The sequence below is a fragment of the Poecilia mexicana genome, unplaced genomic scaffold (assembly GCF_051168715.1).
Source record: "Poecilia mexicana isolate PSO_F unplaced genomic scaffold, ASM5116871v1 scaffold_3, whole genome shotgun sequence".
NCBI lineage: Eukaryota > Metazoa > Chordata > Actinopteri > Cyprinodontiformes > Poeciliidae > Poecilia > Poecilia mexicana.
In genome coordinates this window covers 14,532,585-14,557,737 of record NW_028263372.1, presented here as the reverse complement: position 1 = coordinate 14,557,737, position 25,153 = coordinate 14,532,585, and the positions used below count along the sequence as shown (strand labels likewise).

At 37.7% G+C, this 25,153-nt stretch overlaps 4 protein-coding genes across 7 annotated transcripts; 1 reads left to right on the top strand and 3 right to left on the bottom strand.

Moving 5' to 3' along the window:
- stk16 (serine/threonine kinase 16) lies at nt 1–5,651 on the bottom strand. 2 transcript variants are annotated; one of them, XM_088004205.1, is made up of 9 exons: nt 5,541–5,638; nt 5,193–5,279; nt 4,881–5,009; nt 4,427–4,646; nt 4,209–4,342; nt 3,377–3,464; nt 2,650–2,778; nt 2,393–2,514; nt 1–2,121 (listed from the first exon to the last, which is right to left on the bottom strand). In XM_088004205.1, exons 3-9 carry the CDS (start codon nt 4,964–4,966, stop codon nt 1,983–1,985), a joined length of 918 nt encoding a protein of 305 aa, XP_087860331.1. In that variant the 5' UTR covers nt 4,967–5,009; nt 5,193–5,279; nt 5,541–5,638; the 3' UTR covers nt 1–1,982. The 2 variants fall into 2 exon arrangements, with proteins under 2 accessions (XP_087860331.1, XP_087860330.1); XM_088004204.1 differs by lacking the exon at nt 5,193–5,279 and having other exon boundaries at nt 4,881–5,007; nt 5,541–5,651.
- A 5-nt stretch (nt 5,652–5,656) lies between these two features.
- Nucleotides 5,657–8,926, top strand: pcnp (PEST proteolytic signal containing nuclear protein). Of its 3 annotated transcripts, none has more exons than XM_014981510.2 (5): nt 5,657–5,746; nt 6,970–7,196; nt 7,514–7,582; nt 7,671–7,726; nt 7,894–8,926. In XM_014981510.2, exons 1-5 carry the CDS (start codon nt 5,683–5,685, stop codon nt 8,003–8,005), a joined length of 528 nt encoding a protein of 175 aa, XP_014836996.1. In that variant the 5' UTR covers nt 5,657–5,682; the 3' UTR covers nt 8,006–8,926. The 3 variants fall into 3 exon arrangements, with proteins under 3 accessions (XP_014836996.1, XP_014836995.1, XP_087860332.1); XM_014981509.2 differs by having other exon boundaries at nt 5,681–5,746; nt 6,967–7,196; XM_088004206.1 differs by having other exon boundaries at nt 5,681–6,018; nt 6,967–7,196.
- Nucleotides 8,927–8,977: 51 nt separating this feature from the next.
- LOC106914614 (interleukin-18 receptor accessory protein-like) lies at nt 8,978–16,186 on the bottom strand. The gene is made up of 12 exons (XM_014981507.2): nt 15,815–16,186; nt 15,522–15,684; nt 15,173–15,323; nt 14,839–15,004; nt 12,166–12,237; nt 11,866–11,995; nt 11,640–11,788; nt 10,794–10,931; nt 10,502–10,603; nt 10,309–10,416; nt 10,107–10,222; nt 8,978–9,384 (listed from the first exon to the last, which is right to left on the bottom strand). Exons 1-12 carry the CDS (start codon nt 15,903–15,905, stop codon nt 9,151–9,153), a joined length of 1,620 nt encoding a protein of 539 aa, XP_014836993.1. The 5' UTR covers nt 15,906–16,186; the 3' UTR covers nt 8,978–9,150.
- A 2,485-nt stretch (nt 16,187–18,671) lies between these two features.
- LOC106914618 (interleukin-18 receptor 1-like) lies at nt 18,672–25,037 on the bottom strand. Its single transcript, XM_014981515.2, has 10 exons — nt 24,815–25,037; nt 23,189–23,438; nt 21,897–22,077; nt 21,617–21,755; nt 21,468–21,533; nt 21,240–21,369; nt 20,990–21,135; nt 20,723–20,875; nt 20,171–20,323; nt 18,672–20,094 (listed from the first exon to the last, which is right to left on the bottom strand). Exons 1-10 carry the CDS (start codon nt 24,849–24,851, stop codon nt 19,754–19,756), a joined length of 1,596 nt encoding a protein of 531 aa, XP_014837001.2. The 5' UTR covers nt 24,852–25,037; the 3' UTR covers nt 18,672–19,753.
- Between the last annotated feature and the right edge of the window lie 116 nt (nt 25,038–25,153).

The window sequence follows — 25,153 nt, the reverse complement described above, 5'->3', positions numbered from 1 at the left end:
TTAGAGGAAGTAGTTTTATTTCATAATTATTACAAAGTGTACAGAATATAGAATGCTACATATTTAACATTTATACACTCATCATTACAATGTGGAAAATATGAGATGTTTTTTTTTTTTTTACCAATTTTCAGTAATCATAAATAACCTTTTAATAACGACTGACTTGCATCATTGCACTGTCTTACCAGCAGCATTAAAGTAGGTTTTAATTTGCAAAAACACAAGACTTTACAGTCATTGCTTGAAACCAACCGTTGCATCAAAAGAAGATGTTTTTACACCAAAAAGTCAATAAACTAACTATACAACTCAAATAACAAAGCTAATTTGGCTCTTCATGGTCAAAATATTACTGCGTTACAGCCACAAAAGCAATAAATTAATTATGACTGCCAAAAACATTTGTTTTTCCAGGTACCTTGGTAATCCTCTAGTGTGGATCTTCTGTTATGCAAGCATACCCTGAGAAAACTAAAGTGTGAAACACACACACATACGTGTCAGGAAATCAATACTAAACACAAGCAATTCTGGAATGCAAAATACTAATTTGATTAAAAATCTGTTATAAACATAAAAATGATACGATAAGAAAAGTGTCATCCTGCAGTAGCATAAACCGTACCGCCTCAACATACTGTCAATATATGTTTTTCTATGTGATTACTGAATCTAAAAAGCCGTTTTCTTGATTATATAACCTTTGGTCTAATCATCAGATTTGTTGTTTTTACCTACTTGTGATGTAAGACACGGAAATCTGGAACTGTAAATAAAGTGTCAGCACACACAGATGAATAATCACAGCACCATGTAGACACACACTGCACTGGTGACTCCAACTGGGGCTAAAAGATGGCGTTTATAAACAGAGAAAATGTGAAGGTGTTGTCTAAAAATAACAGCTGATGTTTTAAAAACAGATGTTGGACCAAAACTGAGGAGAAATAGATAAACATTAGTCCTTTTTCACAGAGAATGTAACCCAACATGCTAAATTCAAGCAACATTCATTCACTGGAAAGTGTCAATTTCAATAGTATCCGACTATAATAATGACAATATTCATAAAAACTATAACTATATCCAACAAGAAATTGACGCTTGCTTCATTTTTTTCCCCCGTTAAACATAAAATAATTGTCTTTGTTAAAATACACATTTCGAGCTAAATATCAGGCATTCAAACTTCACAAAGTTGGGTCTCTACAGCAACCGTGCCTTATGTGTGTCAAAGGAAACAAATTGAGGCCGTCTATTAGTGCAATCAGCTGGCAGCTGATTTCAGCTTCATTGGAATGGCAATGCAGCGACTGCATTGCTGTGCCCAAACGTTACAATATATCGCTTACTGAAGCAGGACAGGAAGCTGCAGGTACTAAATATACAGCATTGGCTATTTGTCCCAGGTTAGCTTTGGAAAAAGGAGGACAGAGTGGCACCCTTTAAGATGTAAATAACTAAATCCTCCAGCCACTTACTCAAAATTGACCTTTTTACGTAATGTAGGTTTGGATTAATTTTACTCAGAACAGATAAAGCCAACAAGATATGACATGATGCATGATTTTGTCTGCTTTCTGGTAAACCCAGCGAACACCTCTCCCTTTTTCCCAGATCTATTCAAGAGCTAAAATGAAATGCCGATCATTTGAGAAAAACATGAACTATTCATTCCCTTTAACAGCTATCAAGAAAGAAAGAAAGAAAGTGAAATTATCCTAATACCAACGACAGGGTAGTGCATTGCACTTCAGAGTGTGAAACAATTTAAGGCATTTATTTAATTTTGCTTTAAAAGGATTAAGCAATTAATTAGATAGCAACTGTCACGATTTAAAAAAAACAACAACAAAAAAACAAAGCAATTTACACTTTAAAAGAACAAATAAAAGGTGAGATTTCACCGTGGAACTAAGCGAAGGTACACTGACGTGGTGAAGTGTCCATGGCCCTACATGAAGTGCACCACGCAGGAGTCACACCATGTTGGTCTGAGTGTTTGGACTGCGGCTCTGCAGGTCCTGGACCTGGTCGAGGACCCAGCCGACGCCCGGTCGCTCCTGGGGATTCGAAACCATTATGGAGCTCAGCAGCGTCTGGAGACCGTTGGAGTAACTGAATCAAAAACAGACACACAAAAGATTAATTCACCTCCAGTGATGCAAATGTTGAGCTAATAGTTTCGATTTGAATCACAAACAACAAGAATTTTACTTGTTGTTATTTTGCTGGAAGAAGTCGTCAAAAGCAACAAGACACAGTACAAGACAGAAGTAGTGGATGAAAAATGCAAGAAATGTAAAGAAATCTTGGTTAACAACTGCTACAAAACTTTAAAAATGCTGTTGTAAGCGCTCATCAATGTTGTTGCAGTTTGAATACTGACCTACAAGTTGAAGGGATGGTCACTGGATTCTGGACAGCCAGAGCGACACTGTCCCCCTTCTGAAAGATCAGATCATAAGGGCCCTCCAGCATCATCATGCAGTACAGCACGCAGCCCAGCGACTGGAGGTTTATGGAAACACACACAGAGGAAGAACTAAAGATTTTCACTTTTATTTCAAGCGTCAGAGAGATCCAGAGTTAAATACAGTGAATAAACTGGACAATTTGCTCAAAACGGGGAGGAAGACGTCTTACCCAAATATCAGTACGCTCATCTATAATGCAGTGACTTTCTACGTTAAAGAGTTCAGGAGCTCGGTAGGAAATGGTACATCGTTGGGCCGCCCAGTCCTGCACAGTCATGGCTTCTCTGGATCCTCTGACCTATTTAAAAAAAAAATAAAAATAGATCAATAAGTATTAAAGTCCTGACAGGGTGAGTAACGCCTAAAAGTAAATCTAGTAAACTTCAACGTTCACAGCACAAATAAAACTAAAATACAATCTTTGACACCATTTCTGAACACCCAAGTTATGAATTTAAAGAGAAATGCTTTTTTTCCCCTGAATTAACAGATAAAAACAGTGCTGTTGATTTGAAAACAAAATACATGTACAATGGCTGCACTGAGAAAAACTACCAGAAAGACAGAAGATGTTAGGATGTGAGCCTCATCTTATGAAGAGTTATAATAGCATCAACAATGCTAAGCTGCCACCTAGTGGTGAAAAACCAGAACCTTTTATTGAAAAAGAAAACCTGTTGGGAGTATTCAGCATCATTTATGAATCAATGGCTACTATATACTATGTTTTAACACTTCCGTCTCTGCGACAATATGTGTCTAAGTGACAATATGTGTTGCAGTCTGTTGATCACATCAAATTAACTTCATAATTTTATAGGCGGCTATCACCATGTGAACATATTTACAATTGATTAGTAAAGATTTTCCAACTTTCCATAGATGTCCACTCTTACCTCAATTCTTGCCCGGTTCATTGAGCCCAGATCCATTAGAACTGGCCGGTCTTCCTCATCCAAGAGAACATTTGTGGGTTTCAGATCCCTGTCAGATTAAATAAAATTACATAAATGGTGGACAATAATAACCAGACAGCTTTTTACACACAAGTCAGTCACAAAATTATAAACACTGAAAGCTGAATTCTGTAGGAATGGCAAACTTAGAATGTTTTGGCAAAACAAAAAAAAACAAAAACAAAAAAAAAAAAAAACAGCACATCAGCAGACTTGCTAATTTAAACGTTTTTACACAGCAGTGCTGTCAAATATTCATACACATCACTCTTATCACACTATGTTTTCAATAATCAAAAGCCTTAATCACTCTTCTCGTGCTTTTCTGTGATGGACGAGCAGATTGGGCACAGATGAATAAAACTAATCTTATTAATCTGTTCATGAGCATAAGTCTCAACTTCTGTAGTTATGATATTGGGCAGGCTGCGTGTTAACATACAAGATATGATTAGCTGTTCCGCCAGATTGGTCAGATAAACGTAGATGCTCTTCACATCGCCCCTCCATGATGTCCATCTTCAATAATTATTTGCAGTGTTTCTGCAGATGGTTATTTCTTTCTTGGACCAAATAAATGAATATTTACTTAAAACAACTGCATCTAAAAAAATATGTGAAACTAATCTGTATTTCTTTATGGAATCCTCCTGTGATCATATCTTTTACATAGACCCACTTGCGCTTTGTGTTTTGGCACATGGATGCATACAACATCACATAAAATACAACAAATAAGATTTGCTCATCTCTGAAAGTTGGGCGACGTTACCTGTGAGCATAGCCTTTGTCATGAATAGTCTTCAAACCAGAGCAGATTCCGCGGAAGATTTTCAAAATCTGGTTTTCTGGCATTGAGCTCCCTTTGTCTCTTAGCTTCTCTAAGACAGACCACAGGGTTCCTTTCTGCTCACAAACACACAAACAAATCACAACAGGGTCACACTCTGGCAAGTTTCCTTCGTCGTCCAAATTACAGCATCGACTTACTCTAACGTAAGGCAGAAGTAGCCAGGCTTCCGTCTTGCCTCCGCTGTCAGAGAAGGCATATGCAACCAGGCTCAAGATGTTGGGATGATTAAACATCTGATGCATTTCCACCTCCGTCTGAGCCTCCTGGCGAGCCTGGCGATCATGACATAAGATCCTCTTCAGAGCGTAGAACTGTCCGTCCTTTGCCCCCTCAACCAGATCAACGTAGCTGAACCCACTGAATTGACAGAGAGAAAGCCGGTTAGAGGAAGCATGACAATAAAAAGGGGGGGGTGGGTAATGTGAATCCTGCATGTTAGAGTTTGTATAAAAAAAAAAAAAACTGAATTAGGGCTGCTGTGTAAAAGACAGAGCTTATATTTTGCATGATTTACAGTAAGAGCCATTACAATAAATATAAAGTTGCACAGTAGGTGACATGAAACCTTACAACACAATCAAGTCAACTCACCCTTCATCCAGTTTCTGGACAAAGTAGTACTTTTTGTTATCAATGGTGATGGAGCCACGGGAGCATATACACAGGGCCTGTCCCATGCCGACTGGTACATTGTTTAACCAAAAACTTTACAAAGAACCTAAGAGAAACAATAAAGAAATTAGAAATACATGCATGAACAGAGGGCACATGCTATGGTTTTACATATGCTGGTTGAAGGGTAATTAACCCTGAAGCCTGTGGTAGCATTAAATACATTAATTCCGAATACTTTAAACTGTTTCAAGTTCTATTCAAACCCAGAAGTATAGGAATTCCTTCCCTGTAATGACTCAATCATCAAACAAACCTTTTCGATTAGAGGTGACGTTTCAAGGCTCAAGGAAATAAGTTGTAAAACATTTCAACCCCCTGGGTGGATTTAAAAAAATACCAGCGAAAAAGAAATTATGCGACATTATTTGGTAATAATGAGGATTAATATGTAGGATATTAGTCGCATGATACCTTAAGATAGCAGTGCCACAGAAAACGAAGGTTAGCTAACACAACACACTGACAGTATTTTCAAGCAATCTGGAATACAGTTACCGTCTTAATTTATTTTATATGTATTAAAACTGATCCCCTGACATAATGTTTTTCTTTACTTGGTAAAAGAATATTTCTTACCTGCTTCTCTCTTTCCCTTACAAGTTAGCTTGCTATAATTTTTGTGTTTTTTTCCCCCCTTCTGCTACTTCTTCTTCGTCTCTATTTTGCGAACATAGTGAAGTTCATAAATCCAACAGCGCCAAATAAAGACTAGTGGCAGATGCCAGAGAAAGATATGATGGCGGATAACAGGCCTAACAGGAAAAATAGCTCCGACGACGGAGGTGATACTTGTGCTGTTTTGATGTTTAAAATCTAGTTAACACATAACAACTGTTAAATAGTATACTGATGTGCTACCCGTTTGCTTAAAAGAAGCTCGTCCTACAAATAGACGTTTTGTGAACTTCAACGAGAGAACTACATGTTAGCTTTAGCTGGCTACTGCTAGTATCATTAACGCTGGATTAAGGCTGCAAGTGATGTTACTTAAAGTGTGTTAATGAGGCTACAAACCATGAGCGAAGAGAATTACCGATCATTTACATGAGTTTGGGTAACTAGTCTTTTGTTATTTGTTAAATTAAGCTAAGAATTTGCTAAGCTAACTTAGCACAGGCAGTTGCAAGGCAAACCTCTTGATGTAAGAGGAATTGGAGACACTATTAAATTACTTTTTGATTTATTAATGGCTAGATAAAAGAATAATAAAAGAAGCAACTGCACTCAGTTTTTAATGCTGTTGGCTTTATTTTGTCATTTTTATTTGGCTCGTGTTAAATGCCAGATAAAAAAATGTGTCTAATTAAAATCACACAGTTATCTATATGGTTTGTATCTGACTGAAACCACTATGAATTTTTGTTTTAAGGTAACCATGCATCGGTAGTAATGGTAGTATATTAAATATAATAATTAGCTTTTTTTTTAAAGAATATGCTCTGTTTATGCTGCATTATAGTAGTGATATTCATGTGCATTCATTTTCACAAATCCTGACTAGACCTTTTAATATAATGCTTCATATGTGATCATTGTTTTTTTTCTCCCCCAACACATCAAAAATCATTTACTGAGTTAGGGAAAATGCATTGAAAAAAAATACCTACTATGTAGAGTAGGTAGTCACTACATTGTGACTACCTTGATATAAAGTAGAAAGCCTGCATGATCAAGTTTAAAGGCATTTGAAATATGTTTTTAAGAAACTAACCTTTTATTCTAGAATAATTTGACTAGCACTGTCACTGTTAAGATGGCAGCTGCAGTGACTTCAGTGTATCAATTCATGTTTTCTTCTAGTTTGTAATATCTGCAGTTTTCCTAGTGCTATCCTTGGCTTCATATGTGGTGTAAACTCTATCAGCTACTGCCATTAACTGTGACGTTCATAAATTAGACTTGTAATCTGAATTCTAAGCAAATAAGAACTTAAATTGTAGCTTTGAACACTCCCAGATCCCACAAAGCAGTTGTTCACCTTGGTGAGTTGTCTTGCCTCAAGCAGGGCCACAGGAGGAGGAGGACAGAGTGAAAACTAAGCCTGTCTCTTGTAGCACTGGGGGGGGAGATGGGACTGCTGTCAAACGCACATCTCAGCATCTTAACCCTGAAGACGAGGACGAGTCCTCAGCAGACCAACCAGCACCATGCAAAACCTCCAAAATTGGCTTCAGCATGGGCAGTAAAATGGCGAAGAAATCAAACCCTATTTCAATCAAACTAGGAGCAACGGTAAGAGTTGAGCAGTATATCTTTACAGAATACAATTTGTGCAGATAGTATTGTGAAAGTAGTTGCAGAACAGCCTTAAAATGAACACACTAAGGTCTGAGCCATGGAAATTTTGATGTCTTTGGGTTATAAATATAAGCAGATTCTATTTCCATGTGTTTGTGTTTTGAAACAACCTAAAGTTGCCTAATTACTTTTTTTTTTTTTTACTTAACTCTTACTGAATATGAGGATGTCTTTTTGTCACTTCACAAAACAAGGAAGTGTGATGCTGCTTTGCCATTTTACTTTGTTATTTTGTCCCTGACTGGTTCTAGAAACCCAAAGAGGTAGTGCCATCACTTCCTCCAAAAAAGCTGGTGTCAGTTTTTAACGAAGATGATGATGTAAGTACCCGCTCAGAAAAAAAAACGTCATATGGAGTGGAATCGATGAAAAGTAGCTGATGTTAGGTTTTTTTTTTCCCTTGTGCAGAGCGAACCAGAAGAAATGCCTCCAGAAGCAAAGATGAGGATGAAGAACATTGGGAGGTACAAAAGCTGTGACAGTTTTGCCTGTTTTTGTTTTAGTAAATCAGTTTTTTATATTTTTTTATTTTTTTCAAAAAGAAAAAAAAAACACATTTTGTGAGGGAGATTTTTTTTTGTGTGTTAACTTTTTCTTAACTTGACCTAAGACGATAAACTTATCTTTTCAGGGAGACCCCAACATCTGCAGGCCCCAACTCCTTCAACAAGGGCAAGCAGGGCTTCTCTGATAATCAGAAACTCTGGGAGAGGAAGCTGAAGGCCCAGTCTGACAAGTTGTAAATCACTGCCACAAAGTTCTGTCACTAAATGACATTTTTATACTTGTTAATGTGAGATATCTACGAAGGCTCTCATTTTTGTCGCTGCAGCCTCGGTTTGTACAACTCGGCACACAGCAGTGAAGGCTAATTTCAGTCTTCCGCCTTGTGTTTACGCTTTTAACCACAGCTGGTTGATCTTAACTCAAGAGGAGACATTTTGCCTGGTGCCTCTTGTCTCCAGAGATGTGGAGTGGTAATGACGGAAGGGAGAAATTGGCCAGAAAATAATTTACTATTTCTTCGCTACGTCTTGCTTTTGTTTTGTTGGCTAATTGGATGATTGGGATAGTCTCTGCCCTCATGCTGTTACCGTTTTTGTTCCCTCCTCCATGCGCTGGTTTGGTTTAATCCTAACAAGCACGTTGCTTGTCTGACGTTGGTGTAAAAATGTACATAGTGACAATGTTTTATTTTTTAATCCACAAACTAGACGGTGGGTTAAATTAAGTGTAGGTTTTTATTTTTTTTTTGTTTTGTTTTCAGATTAAATTCTTTTTTGAATTTAGATCTTCACTTTTACTGCACAGCCCTTTGCTTTTACCAGCTCCCTCACCTATGAGAACACTTTTTATTTGTTTTCATTTCTGCCTCATTCGCCCTGTCAAACATGCAGCTGAAATCCAGTTTGTTGCGCTTGCAGTAAATGTTCTCTGTTGTCAAATATTTAAACATTGACTCGTTACCATGCACACTTTCTTGGTTGCCCTTTTGTTAAAATTAGGTACTTTCCCAAAACTATTTTCCTTTTGAATTTAACTCACCAACATGTGTGTTGTGTCTTCAACTCTTTTCCCACTATCCAAAATGTATAGTTTTGATTTTTCTGTGGATTACTCAGCCATTCGTTCTGACATCTCTGAATAAAATATATCAACACCTATTGCTGTTGTCTTTGTTTCAGTCATGTCTAGTGAATATGAATTTAAAAAAATGGTTTTCATTTATTTATTGCAGCAGTAGGAGAAATCATGATAAATTACATATTTATTTACATTTCAGATTCAGCTTTAGCTTTATGATACGGTCTTTTGGTGACGCATGTTTATGAAAACTAACGCATAATGAGTTCCAGCGGGGAAACGTTTTTCCCACACCTCAGGCCTCTCATTGCACACGTGAAGCTGGCCTCGCTCTGTCAGCTGGCATGGCTTTCTGCAAAGAGATCCAGAAGCTCCTGGCGGCCGTGGAAGGTGCGTCTGTGCTCCACTGCAGACTGGGAAGTACCTTCAAGGCTCTCTGCACCAGTTTGGGCAGTGGAGGTTCTGGCTGGATGAAGGATGCCGAAGTTCCTCTGGTCCAAATCAAGAGCATCTTGAGGGCAGAGTTTTGCAGTAAGGCCTAAAGATGTGGAAGAAGACGTGAGTCACTGGGGTTAAAATGACTTCACTAGTGAATCAGGATGGTAAACGGAAACGTTCAGAAACTACAGAGGGTTCTTTGTGGAGTGAGCTTCTTTATTTCTTGCACCAGTACCGGTTTCAGTTTATGTCAAAATAGCCACAAAATGAAACCAAGTTGTTTTGTATTGCTCTCAGGATGAGTATAAACTGGATTTGTAACAGTTATGGTGTTTTCTTTTTTTTTCCACAAAGTTTTGTGCAGGCGCGTGGGGTAATTATGTAGAAAATGTTGAACTAGAGATTCTTGTGAATGAAAAGCAGTGGGGATGGTACTGGTTTGCGTTTCTTCTTCTGGTATTTAAAAAAACAACATGCAAAAACATTTAAATCCATAAGTATGTAAATAAAACAACTTAGGTGGAATTAATTTTGAGTAATTATGTGCAATGCAAAATCTCAAAGCATAATTTATCATTTGATAACTTTCTATGAAAATATAGAAACTATCCTTTTAAAACCATCCATTTTTGACTAATTGTGAATCTGTTATCTGGTGGATAAAAGAGCCAAAATTATTATTTTCTTTTATATTGTGAGTTTTTTATTGTATTTTCCAGTTTCCACTGTAGTACACTCTCAAAAAACAAAAAAACAAAACAAAAAAAATTAAAAAAAAGGCAGCTAAAGGGATAGAAACCCCTCTGAAATATTCCGGCCTACCTTGACTCCTGATTCCAGTACAAACACAGCGTTGCTGCTGGCGAAATATTTAGCTGACAAGACACAGATGAGCATTCGACTTCTGTTTATAGTGAGAACCACATCGTTTGTATAAGCTGTAAAGCAAGATCAGATAATTAATAAAAAAAAAAAGAAGAAACATTTGTGGAGACAGATACACACACGCAGCTGATGCTATTACCTCCTCCTGGAAGAATGTCCCTTTCCAGCAGACAGACGCGATACCCCCACTGGTCCTCTAACACCCGGGTCAGCCGCATTTCTATCGGTTCCTCACGGCTCTGCATCTCTACGTTTGATATTCGGAGGAGACGAAACATGAGCTATTTTGTTCTCTTTTAAATCCAAACAATGATACGCATATCGGCTCATACCTCCTGCGTCACTGTAAGGCTTGGGGGAAATGGCCAAACATTTTACCGCCTCTGCTGATGGACCAGTCCACACATATGACACGAAAACATCAAATTCCTTCTCTGCAAGGTAAGAAAAATATATACTTAAATATTAAAGTAGGAATTTATTTTGTTTTCTATCATAAGCAACATTCCTGTGTATTATCAGAAAACTGCATCGATTTGCCTGATAAAAATAACGCGATATTTCACAATGTCAGATCTTAGCAATTAGATTAGCCGTAGCATGCGCGTGTGCGTGTTTTCTGACCTTCATCATCTTTTCCAAACTGGAAGCGAGATCTGAAGATGAGCTGTAATTCCACCCACTTCACATGCAGGATGATTCCCAGGCTGACGACCAGCAGAAAGCAGCCAAACGGATAACCGACCAGTGACCGCCATTTCCCTGGAATGAAAGCACACACACATCTTAAAATGGCATTACTGTGTAGCTTAATTACTACAATACACAATCAGATAAACTATTTATTTTCTTATTGGCACCCCAACAAGGCAATTCATTTTTTTTTAGCATAATGACCAAGTATGACACATTATCGTTTTTTGCTAAAGGTTTTAAAATGAAACATAATCCATTAAAAAAATAAACTAAAGCTTCAAAATGATTTGAACTTTGGCCTCTTTGGGATTGAGTGAGAATGGAGAACATTTTCTAAAATAATGAAAAAATTGGTAAGGTTGGCTTAAAAATTTAATCAAATAAAAAACTTAAATGGATTTTTTTTATCTTCTAATCTACTGTAGTTGAAAATATAATTACTACAATCTTTTGTCCAGACAAAAAATGAACCATAATATTTTTATCTTAGTGCGGCTACCTGAATAGCATTCTTCTGTTGTTGAGCTGATATGATTATGTTATCTTCTCAATCAAAATCTGAGCTTTTATAAATCCACGTGGTTTTAGTTTTGGGTTTTGCTTCATCAGTTCACACCCACACAAGCTTGATTTAAGGAAACTAAACGTAATAACCAAAGCGCCCAGTCATACCGATGTAGCTGACTCGGTTATTGTTTTTTATATGCAGCTGTAATTTTAAATGCTCAAATTCTGAATTGAAAATGCATAACAAATGGAGCACAAATGAGCTACCTTGCTCTTTTTCTTTAAGTTTAATTGTGACATTGTTGTTTCCCACAGTGTTGCTGGCTAAGCAGGTGTATGCGTGCTTCAGGTGCTGAGGCGTCACTTCCTTTATGGTGTACGTCTGCGTAACCTTGATGTCTGAAAAGAAGACTTCTCTGGAATGTAGAAGAACATTAACTTACTTTCCATTTCAAAGCAAAGCTGTGAATTGAAAGTGCCCTTATTCACTCACTCATGTCGCTCCGTGTCTAACAGGGTCATGTTGTCCAGATCGCCGCCATAATTCATGAACCACTCTACTTTTCGAGAAATGTTTACCTCAAAATCAAAGTCTACCTCACACGAGAGGTTGTGAGGCTGACCTGAAACAGAAAACAACTTGTTTTAGATGTACAGGTATAAAATGCCTGGCTCAACTAGGCTGGGATATTCTAAATAGTCTATATCATGTAAATAAAAAAATCGGTGATTAAAAAAAAAAAAAAATCAAGGATTTTGATGTTAGTCAATTTAGCTGCATCAACGCACTTACCAAGCTCAACCTCCTCAGTCATGTTGGCAGCTGGATACTTAACCACGGGAGGAGAGTTTGCTTCTGTAAATGCTGTGGTAACAGGAACTAAAGTTATATTTTCATTCTGCAAAACATGGGACTTCAAAGATGTTACGCTATTCAGATACAAACTTGGAAACTCTTAACATATAAAAATGCAAAAATAAATTAATCAGCATGCTATGTAAGACTATTGTTAATGTCATCCTTAAAAGTGCAGAACTAAAGTTGCAGCTTTTATAGTGGTGGTCACATTTACTGATTGTTCAGTTAATCTAGTGCATCTAATCGACAGCAACAGCCCTCCACTTTCCCTCTTCAGCCATAAAAAATCAGTGAGAATGTCAGTTGTTGATGGTTATTGAAACAGTATTTATTTTTTTTAGATGACTATAAGTCATATTTATGTGAGTTTTGTTTAACAGGACAAAAATGTGTTTTTGTGTCTCACATGTTTTGGGTTATCACAGCGTTTGACAAATGTCAAATGCTAACAATCTGTTAGTTTAAGTACATATTTCGATACACTTTGGAGTAGGAAATGATATTTTACGAGTCTGGAAATCCTCCATCAAACTGTAAGAGATGAAACTCAGATTGCCAAGATTAACACAACAAAACGGTTTGTAGCATGGCTTCCTGCAAAGCTCTCGATAACTTGTCTCAGAATAAAAACCAAACATCACGCCAGCAAATTAGATAACACTTTCAAGTGGAGAAGGTAGAAAAAAAAAAGAAAGTGACTGAGAAACTCAGAGGTGAAACAGTAAAGCACTGGTAAGCCACAGATATGGCGCGATTAGATTAGTTTCATTTTTCTTTAAAAAAAAAAAACAGTAAAAAGTACTGTGAAAACAGAGTTCTGGTGAACAAGTGCACCAAGAAGGATAAATAACAGCATTCTTAACAGATAGGGCTTATTTAATACTTTTATAAATACAATATACTCAATAAAGTAACTAGCTGGTTTAAGCAAAAAGCGGTTTCAAATGCTGCTGTGGATTTCCTCATGGTAGCATCTCTAAGTAAACGTTGCGCACTGCAGAAATGAAACAGTCAAAGTTAATGCAAGGGAAAATACTTACAATGGCAATATGTCATTGGGACTATTGTGTCCCTATTGAGACACACACACTAACTCAGTGGCCTTTTTCTTAGAGCCACAGATAATTCCCACAAAATGTTGTTTTTGAAATATTCAGACCCGTCTGGCAAGCCTCCAACGACCAGATTACCTAAATCCACATTCTCCCCCCGTTCTTATGCTTGTTGCCACTGCATTCAGACGTCTACATGCATTGAGTTGTGCAATTAATGAATTCTCTATTGGAGCTAAAAAGCACTTGAATCATTGGACATTATGAAATGTCACGTAAGTGTGTTGAATAGTGTGAATTATCTCTTCTTTTACCTCTTGGTAAATTATTATTATCATTATTATTATTATTAAGTAGATTTGCTGCATCTGTACTATTAACACTTTGCTACATAAAGTTGGACAATTAAAAACACAAGACAAAGAACCGGAAAATATTTCACATTTTAAACGAACATGAACTTTACATTCAAGTGTGACTGCAGGAAAGCATTACTTGCGGTATGTAACTCTGTTTAGTGGGAAAAGGAAAACCACAAAGTATGCTATGAGCATGAGCGCTCTCGCTAACAGTGGAAAAACTGAATCTTGCATTTCTGAAACTTCCTCTCTGCCTCAGACCTAAACACTGACTGCTCATTAATATTTTGTTTTTTTTACCAATACACCTGATTTTAAAAGGTTATGAAGGTACTGTTTTTTTTAGATGATGTGCATTTCTCCAATAATATATATATATATATATATATATATATATATATATATATATATATATATATATATATATATATATATAAATAAATAAATGTTCAATATGTATATTTTATGTATTTTTGACACCACACATCTACCACAGCAGAGCAAAGGCTCCAGCAACCACACAGTCGACCACTTTCTGCAGAAGACGCCTCCTAGTTTCAGCAAACTAATTTATTGGTTGGGGGAAATAAAAACAAGCAGTTATGACGAAGACGTCTCTCACTGGGTGATCTGGAAAAACCGCTGCCGTATTTGGGGGGTAATGCAACATACTGCCCATATAATGAAGACTCTTAACTTCATAAACTGTAAAGGTTTTCGAAGTTCTTGCAATCCTTTGAAAAATGATTCTGAGCCTGCTCACAAGTGGATGCATGCATAAAATGCAATCCTTTAAGTGGAGTGCTGCTTGAAAGGCATACTAGGACATGGAAATTTATGTTTAAAAGACCCAGAAAATGTTTCTGCTTGAACGCAGTTGTTGCATGCATTTGTCAATTCATTACTGAATGACATGGCAAAAATGTAAGACTTATTTGTTCTGTCTATTGCATTTTGCAGAACTGTGACCTTGTGATTTTTCAGTGCAGATTTTGTGTGTTCGTAGAACAGGTGTGAGCAGTATGTCTGCTTTGCAGTACAGAGGAGGTGCTTAGTGATAAATCAAAACTTTCAGACTTTTGTTTCTTTGCTCTTAACATGAGTGTGATTCACTGTGGCAGTCATGGTGTAGCACATGCATGAAACGCCTTCAGATTAGGTTTTTGAATTATAGCAGAAATATCGAAAAGTCTTACGTATGACTTTAACGTGGACGGCCCTCCTGAAGACCCACGCGACTCCTTGCTCAGTTATTCGTCTGTCACAATAAAATACACCCGTGTCCTCTCTGTAGACTGTGCAGAGATGAAGCTCCCCGTCTTCAACACAGGATTCTCTCGCTATAGATACGAGTCTGTTTTTCTGCAAGAAGGCATACAGGAGTGAATTTGGGACCTAGGAGCATGTCACCGCTCCCATTTGGCACTGGCGAAGTACCTCAGTCATGAAAAACAATCAGAAATGGATTCTACAAGGAAGTGGTTTTGGGTGTTGTGAGAGGTTGTCACTTTGCTCTTGTATGTACTTCACCTTGTACCAAACCACACCTGTGTTGTTATAACAGGCATGTCCGGGACAGGGGACGAGTCCCTCAATGTGAGCCAGCAGCATCACGCTGCTCTCTTCAGGCTCGAAGCATCTCAAACTGGTTTTTGCGATGACCTGCAGAGTCGAATTTGACCTGCAGCAACAGTCAAGTTGGAGAGGTGGGATCAACAATACTTTAACCAAGAAACTTTTAGTATGTAGAGTATTAAAACATACGTTTTTAAGGAACAGCATATAAACATGAACCCAATGTTCGAGGCACTTTAGTGAATGGAGTTAAACTCTAGCTTTCAGTTAAAATGAATGTTGTTACAGTGACCACATGAGTTACCCTGTGAAGCTTCTGTTTTCTCCAGCATCTTTAGCCACAAACTCTTCCCCACATGCTTTGCCGTCGCCAGCTCCGGCTCTCTTCACAGGGGACTTCTCAGATGGATCGCATGGCATCACAAAGACTTCCCCCTCCACAGCTTTGTAGTGATGAAACGGCTGATCTGCAGACAGGAGCTTTGCAGCTGCATCAAACTCTTTTTGTTCCTTTGACCAAATTGTTCAGTTGTTTATAAGTTCCTGCACGCTAGCTTTGAATCTTTAGGCACGTTCATAAAAAGCCGGAAGGAGTACCTGTCAAAATCCTCTGTTGTTGTTTTTTCCCACAGCATCCCTTTGCGATAGTTGGAATGAAAAAGCAAAACAGAACGATTCCGGTTCGCATGTTCCGTCTCCAAAACCACAGGCTTGTTGATTTGATCGGTGGAAGAAATGCAGATCTTTACATCGCACTAATTCTTTTCTTCTTTTTTCTTTATGACCAGTCAGAAGTGATGCTTCGGATATTTTCTCTTCTTCATCTTAAACGTTATCAACTTCTCTCTTGAGGGGTGAATCTTGTGGTGTTATTTTCAAAGGACAAACTGCGCTCATAGTGGGTTGACGCACTGTTTCCTGTTTGCTTGTCTTTGAACATGATTTCTATGAAATCTAACATGGTAGCCACTTCCTATGTAAACAGTACATATATATACATATATATGGTGTTGAGATGTCCGTTTTTGGTCTCGTGAAATTATTTGTTTGGCATTTTGGAGATAAGCACAAAAGCAAAAAGGGAAGAAAGAAAACATCCACAAAAAAAAAAGGTCAGACAGAAATTAAAATCTAAAAAGTGGATTTATATATATATATATATATATATATATATATATATATATATATATATATATATATATATATATATATATTTGCAGTTTTTCTCTTGCAGCAGGTGGGGTTTGTTAAACGTGTAAGTTATGGTTAACCTTGCATGACCTATTTGAAATGACTTCTCAAAACCCGACCTATATCATCCCACCGTTTCTCATGCTTCTTGCTGCATGCAAACGCAGCACTTGATTCAAATCTGCTTTTTCATTTTTGCATCCTTGTCACATTTTTGCATCTACTTACAATGTCAGGATGCAGGGATGTGCTTTAGGATCATGTCACGTGAGCACGGCACTAAAGTTATGTGAAAGAGTTTGTTTCCATGGCTTAATTACCATCTGCTGGATTTCCATATAATGAGGGAGTTTTCTGTCCCTCCGGTGCAGATGTGCCGTTGCGCCTCCTAAAGTCAATGAACGCTTTTCCACTGCAAATTAGAAAAGCCTCTTTGCTTACCATTTTAATTCTGATTTTAAGACCCACCTCTTGTTCTTAGCTTTCAGTCTGATACAAGTGGTTCATTTATTTGTATTTTCTTTACATGTGTTCTATTTTGTATTTCATATTGTATTTTCCTGTTTCGACATTTTTCTTGAATTTTATTTCCACTTCTTTTTGTTCAGCACTTTGGTCAGTGCCTGCTGTATTAAAGGTTCTTTACAAATAATGTTGACTTGGCTAAAAAACAGAAATAGGAATCAATTTAGAGAACGCCAGAAAATTTCATATGCAATAAATGAAAAAAAAAATAAATAAATTATCAACATGACTAAAATTCTAGTAGATTTAAAAATACAAAGATAATTTTAAATCAGAATACTTTTCCTGCACTAACTTTGTATAAGCTTGTGGTCTAATTTCATAGTTTTAAAATAGAGCAAGATTTTTTTTACTTTTATAAATTTGAGAATATATATGTAAATTAATTAGTGTTGTGAAACTGTATTTAACATAGCTGCCTGAATACCTTTGTGACATGTTTGGCCTGTGGTTGTAAAGTTTAAGATCTGCCTCATGACTAACACCAATTTTCAGAGGAAGGTAATTTATTTAATGCTAACTGTGAGTCGCAAACAGCAGTAGTCTCTGAGAATTGGATGATTCTTGTACGGGGACTAATTTAGTTTCATGTACACATTTTTGTGCAGAAACTTTAAACTCAGTGGAGATGACTTGTACTGTGTTCATAAAGTATTGGAGCTGAAATGGAAATAGCAAAAGTAACAGAACAGATCGATACCATCTGTTGTGTTACCGTGACAAGCAGCATTGTCTGAGAAGACGAGACAAGATTATTCTGAAGAAATAGTTCACCACATCCAGTATCATGTTCTAACCGTCGGGGTCTCATGGGCTCAAATCTGATTTTACAATGCACTGCTATGCAAAAGTTTCAAATCACCCATCATTCGTTTACGCATCCAGCCTTTTTTTTTTCCTTGCAATATTTAGAAGAGTTGAAGAAAATTAATTTTCTTCTTTAAATTTTAGCATGTTGTCTTCTGTCTTTTGAATGTTTTCATATTGCTCTGTAACATTGTACATAAACTGGTTTTATTATGATCCGTTGTTAGACTCTTGGCTCATTGAAAGTGTAAAACTAAATGGGGCAAATATAAAGACCTGAATGCCTCAGTGGGCTTTTGGTTGACTACATTCCTGATGAATTGTTGTTTAATAGGAGTGCAGGAGGGGAAGTACCAGGAGATAACTGTGGAAATAACTTAAACAAAACTGAAGATGAGCAAGATGTCAGGAGGAAGAAGATAGCTTCATGGCAACTAGGGAGACGGTGTAGGGTTTGTGAAGGGCATCAATCGCCAAGGTGCTACTACCAACATCCAACGACTATCGACTTGAATGGAAACACCCCACCCCACCCGCACACACACACACACACACTCAGAACCCTCTAATGTCTCATAATTGTACGGCAGGTTCACCAAGTTACAAGAAAGTGATGAGTAAAATCTATTTCCTGGGGAAGCTTAGATCTTTTTTTTAAGATCTTAAAATGTGTTTTTTGCTTTCATGGTGTGTTGTTGCCATTGCGACATTCTTTGTTGTGGTTTGCTCAGAGGGCAGGCAAAGAGCCAGCAGCAGTAAACAATGTTGTGCCACACACTGAACTGGACTGGACCTGAGGTACAACATTCGCCTCGCTTTCATAGCAGCTGGCTATGGAAGCAGAATTACCCAGAAATAAACACCAGCATTTGAAAAGATTTTGGTTCAGATTGGTATGAATAGTAGAACGTAAGAAACTTATCATAGTAAATGGTGAAAACAAATTGCATGTACTTTATTCCAGAAAGTTTTTACTAGTCAATAATCAACATTTAAAATTATTAGTAATTGTAAATTAACATTATAAAAAAATACAGTTCGATTATGTCTATTTTCTTCCAAAAACCTTTCATTTGTCTCAGACTTTTCATGTCTGTTGCAGCTTTCGTATAAACAGAGGTTACAATGAGCACATTCTTCATATTTTACAGTTCTGGGACTTCATTTGTGGAAATAAAGTTATTTTGACTAGATATTCACGATCCAGTGAGAACATATCGGATAAATCTTAGCAAAAGAATTTAAAATAGACGAAAAGCAAAAGCTGAGGTGTTAATGTACGCAGCAACAACAAAACACATGACAGATAAATTCACAAGTACTCAGTGGTATTGTAATGAAATCCCATTACTTGGATGACTCAAAGTTACACTTTGATTCCTGCTGTTTTTCAGTTACTTACTTTTAACAAAAAAAACCCTCTAATGTCTCATAGTTGTAGGGCAGTTTCATTTAAACAAAAGGAAACAGAGCACTGCTAATTAAATCAGAAAAAACATGAATTACATAAACAATAAGAAATGTTTGACTATTGAATAAAATACAGTTTTTATCCCTTAGCAAAAACCTAACTTGAATTTGCAGATTTTCTGTAGGATTAAACATCTTGAGAGATGAGCATAATGGCCGCTTCATGTTTGTGTTAGCATTATATCTACATTTATTGTCCTGCTGGAAGACTCATGCAGGACTCATCAATCGATTTATAATTCAGTCTTAGTCTTAAGTCAAGATCATAAATGGAGCTTTTTCTTTTTCAGATTGTCTGTTTTGCCCCTTTGCTCTGTTAAAGGTGGCATCAGGTATCATCCTAGCGTTCTTTATAAAGGTCTTGTTGGCTCTAGTGGCATTTATTTAGCAGCTGTCAGACAGAAAAGTAGCTCATGAGAAAGAGGTAAACTATGCAGCACAGGTCATCGGGCCGGGACTCAAACCCGCGATGGCCGAGTCGAGGACTAAGGCCTCTGTACATGGGTCGCACTTTACCTCTGCGCCACCATCACACCCGTCATCCTAGCATTCTTGTGATAAAAGTTGCATTTTTGGTGTTTGCTGTGGGGCCGGTAAGTGATAACGCAGCTGCTTCCAGAAGGAGGTGGAGGGCGGCCGTCCCTTCCAGGTGACGCTATTCCCGGCTTTACTCAGAAGCTGCAAAGCCTCTGGAAACGAACCTGATCTCGACGCCTCCGTCTCCGTCTGCTCTGTGTTTATGAAAATCAAGCGAGTCTTCCGCTCCACTAGAGAGGTGTGGATGGCGCTTAGCACTGCACTTCCTGGTTCAGGATCTGGAAAGCTGGGAACCAGAACCACAGCCCGGCTCTGCTCTATACAGTCCAACACGGCCTCAGCGATAGCTGCAAAAGGATGTGAGCACAGGGTAAATATCACATTATTATTTTGGACTACACCTGGATTTTTTTTTTCCCTTACCTTCACCAGGTAAGACGTCTCGATCATAAAGGCAGATGCTGTAACCAAACTCGTCCTCCAAAGTACTCGCCAGGCATTTCCTGTCTTCCTCACTCAGTCCTCCATCAGTGACGCTTTTGTAGCACATCAGAAACGCATCGTAGCTTTTTTCATCTGAACACAAAGAAAAAGCCGCTGCTGTAAAGGAAGCTGGAGCCCATCATTGATAATGCCTAACTTAGAGATCAATTTCATGTTAAATGAACTGAAACAGTAACAGTTTACAGATAATTATTTCTTCAGTAATCTTATCTTTGTGACTTTAAGAAGGGTTTTTTTCTTCATTTTCAGATTTTAAACCAAATTTTCCAATACAATAATTAAATAGGAATTTGTGCTGCTGATATTAGCCAACTTACACAGCTAAAATCTATAAATAAGTTTCTTTGTCTGACTTTAAGACTAAGGGCATCTCTTTTATTTTTATGAAGCTTTTGTCGACCTGATTTAGCTGCATTTTGTTACAAGGTTTGCTTTTCTAGTAAAAAAAAAAACAAACAAAAAAACCCTCACCTGACGTGTTGCTCTGGCAACCACTAGAGCCAAGTTTGCCTCTTAGGAAAAGGGTGACGTCAATTTTAAACTTCACATATGTAGCAACAATCACAGCCATCACCACCACAATGCAAGCGATGCATGCAGTTAGAATGACATATGAAGGGCCAGCTGCAGGGAATTAGCACAGTAACTTCAAAATAAATTTTCCACAGCAAAATAAATGTTCTGTGATGCACAATTGTAAAAAAAAAAAAAAAGCGATGCGTTTACAAACTCACACACCTGTTTTATCCAGGGTGACTGAGACGAGAAGTGTGAGTTCAGCACTTTCAAGTTTACATCTGAATTCTGCAGACAGATCCTCTTCCAACACTTCTCTGAAGACTAAAGTTGCGCTCATCCAAACGACGTCATCCAATGACGCGTTCCTGGAAAGCACAGGAAATGGTGGACGTCATCAAGATGTTAATGCGTTTGTCCCATCAGTTTGTAATAACTCGATTTCACACACAAATGTGAGTTCAGCTCTTACTTTGAGAACGTGTCATTGTAGAAATAGCGAAGGGTGTCGTTTTTCTCCACAAATTCATCATTTCTCAACCAGAAGAGCGAACCGTCGCTAGAATCGATGAGTGCCGTACAAGTAATCTCCGCTGTTTTGCCTTGGAAAAAAAAAAAAAAATCATAGAATTGAACGTAGCATAATGCATAAAAAAAGAACCGTCTTTGTATCTCAATGCTGCAAATAATATAAACTCACCAAGCTCTACTTCAACAACTTTCCCATTCTTTGGTGAATAGATTCCTAAGTTTGTCGGAGGCTTTCCTGCACATAAAAACCCCCCACACATTTGTTACTCAACCTTTAACTAACTAACACTTAAAATGGTAAATATGGGGCTTTTATACCTGTCTGGACATCAAGTACCACTGTGAAGGAGGCATTGTATGTTTGATCAGAATACAAGAAAGACCTGGTGCAGATGTAGACTCCACTTTTCCCTACATCAACATTTGTGAAGAAATCATCTGAGACTGCACCATTCTCCTGGGAAAGCAGGAACAATTAAAAAAAATACATACAATACTGAAATTCAAACTGAAATGTAAGAAAAGCACCATTAAATGTTCGTGGTTATTGCTGATATGTAATCGAATCACATCCGCAGTAATTGGATGATTATTGTACCTTGTGCCATGTGATTCCCAGCAGCTCCCAAGCGGTGCTACAGGGGATGTTTTCTTCAGGGCAGTTCAGTTCGCAGGTTTGGTTTTCGTAACATGTTTGATTGTACCTGTTTCCAAACTCAATCTCTCTGGACGATTCTGAGTATACTGTAAGCCTGAACGCCATCTGGCACCTGGTGTTCCTGTAAATCATCAAAGTCAGGACGAAAATTATTTTCCAGCTGTTTCAGAGTATTAAACAAGTTTGAAAATCAGATAAAAAGACGATTTCTCAGTTTTTATTTATCTAAGGACTTTGAATAGGTCACTTTAAAGAAATCCTTTTCCTCAGCCATTTGGTACTAAACTTGTAGGTGTGCTTTGGATCCTTGTCCTGCTATGTGGCTAAGATGGACATTAGCTTAAGGTCACAATCTAATCATCAACCATTTCCTTCAGGATTTTCTGGTAGAAAGCAGAATTCATGGTTGCTTCATTTTTTGCATGCCTCCCAGATCCAGAAGAAGCAAAGCAGACCCAGATCATCACAGTGTTGCTTTACATCAGATGTACCAGGACGCATCAATCCCACTTTAGTCTCATCAGTCCACAGAACAATTTCCAAAACATCTTTGTTGTGGATTTTGGCAAATGTGATTCCAACCTTTATGTTTTTTTTGTTCAGCAGTGGTTCATTGATTGGAACTCTCTCATGGATGACATTTTTGGCATTTTTTCTTGTTGCTGAGTCATGAACACCGACTTTAACTAAAGCAACTGAGGTCTGCGGCGTTAAATGTTGTTCTGGGTTCTTTTATCTCCACCTGGATTATTTCCCAGTTGGCTCTTGAGGTAATTTTATTAGGCCGACGACTCTTGGGAAGGTACACCAATGTTTCATCCAAATCCTCCTCATTTGTGGATAATGGCTGTGGAGGTCTCAGAAACGGATGTGTGACCATTTCCTACCTGAGATGTCGGTGACGTTGTGTTTACATCCGACTGAAGCGTGATGTGTTGGTTTATGTTCAACCCTGGCAGTAGCCAGGACAGGGTAGTGAAATTGACCTTTACGTTTTGTAAAATGTTATGAATAACTTTTTCACGTGAGTCCAGGCATGGATCGCTTTTGCCATTATAATGATGTCATCATTTGAAAAACAAGAGCTTTTTTTTTTCCAGGTTATTTTTATTTTGTCTGATATATTTTTAATATAATCATGAGAGATTTAACTATGTCATGGACAGAATGAATCAGTTAAAATGAATATGCGGAGTGATTGTGTTGAGCTGGAATCAGTTTATGAGTCGTACCTGAGAGGACCACACGTGTAATTCCCCTGATGGTTTGAAGACGCACTGAGAATCACCAGGCTGTCCTGATACAGAACCAAACCAAGCCGCTGCTGCTCAGACGCCGACATGTTGCTGTAGAGTTGTGTTTTCTGGCCAGTCTCCAGTTTCCAAAGCACAACAGTACCGTCATATTTACACTCTCCACATTTCAGCATCACCAGGTCACCGGCTCTGACATAGATCTCCTTGGTTGTCATGGAGCAAACGCCTAAAAAACAAAACAACAACAAAAAAAACAGAACAGTGTGAGCAAATTTATTTCTGAAATAACTCAAGTTTACATCATTCCTGTTAACTTGCAAAGCATTGTAGCTGTGCTTCCTGGCTTTAGTTTCCCCATAAAAAGCCATCTACTATTCTTCTAAGCTTCTTGTAAAATCTCATTAAACAAAAAACATTAAAAAACACGGGGATCCTTCTTGTTTCACTGCCAAATCATCACACAATCTGGTTAATTGTGATAACTATGCTCACATATTGCTTCAACTCCATGTGACATTAATAATGAGAAGCTAATAAAAAAAAAACTTTTCTGAGAAAGGGTAAAATAAGACTTCTACATCTTCTACATTTGTTTCCACCTGAAATAGCAAAAAATGTATATTTAATATGATGAGTTTCTGACTGTAAAAGTGAGTTATATGCTACTGTTTGGTCAAATAAGCTGTTTGAGGCCCTCAGAAGAAAGATTGTATCAGCCTACCAGACAGGAAAGGGGAAAAAAAGAGGTCTGACAAGAATTTAAAGTCAGTTGTAAGGGAAATACTCTACAAGTGGAGGACATTCAAAACATGTACCAACATGCCCATGTCTGCCTTTCCAAACAAGTTCACCCTGAAAGCAATCTGCAAAATACCAAAATAAGTCTCCAAAAACAAACATAATGATGTAAATTAAAGCACCTTCTGCTCATATCTGTCAGATTATTCTCCTGGGTTTTGTAATATTTCCCACATTCACATTCATGTTCCCCTCTACCTTTATAACCGTTACGCTCTGACGTCTTACTGCCACCACCGTGCTTCATGGCGCACATGGTATGTTTCTGATGACGTGCAATGTTTGATGTTCCCCAAACATAACACTAATCAGCATTTCTCTCACCGACAAAATAACATTCTTCTTGGAGTCTCTCTGCCATGTTTGGAAAAATTTCTGTAAATATCTCCGTTAGATCTATGTTTTTTTTCTCTTTCCCACACAACTTTTGAGTATTGAACAACCTGGAATGGTTTTTCTATGTAAACTCTCCCCTATCTCACCCACTTCAGGTTCAGAGTGGTTTTGAGTATCTGGGTTGTTTCCTTAATAAGGTTTATTCTTGCTGAATTCATAGAGCTACTTGCACAGGAGCCTTTTTTATTCTGTATTACGAGTTCAAATTCTTAAGCTAAATTTTACTTCATAATTTAATTCATAACTTTAATACATTTCCACATGATCGTGGTGCAAAAAAGAAAAAAAGAACAGAAAACTGAATCGTGAGAATGTGGAAGTAGTGCTCAAGGGAAACACATCCAACATCTGACTAAGAAAGAAGTACATTTTTATTTCTCCTTTGCAGACATTACCCGACTTACTCACCTGAGATAAATGCGAGGAATAAAAGTAGCAGGAACATCTTCAGTACTGCTGCGAGAGACTTCACTGTGAACAGCTTGCCTACATTCCTTCTCCTTCAGAGCAAATAGCGATTTCCTTAACCTGACTGCAGGGTGTGATGGGAGAGAAAATGAAACTGATGGAAGAACATCACGCCGACTTTTATTCCTCTTAGTCACAAACCAAGACTTCCTCCTCTGTCCCCAACTTCTGCAATTTTTAGTAAAAACTTAGGAACCTTCTTAAAAGCTGGTTTCCAGGAAAGGCGCATGAATGGAGGCTTGGAGTGTTGAAGATTAGAAAGGTGGCTAACTCTGAAAT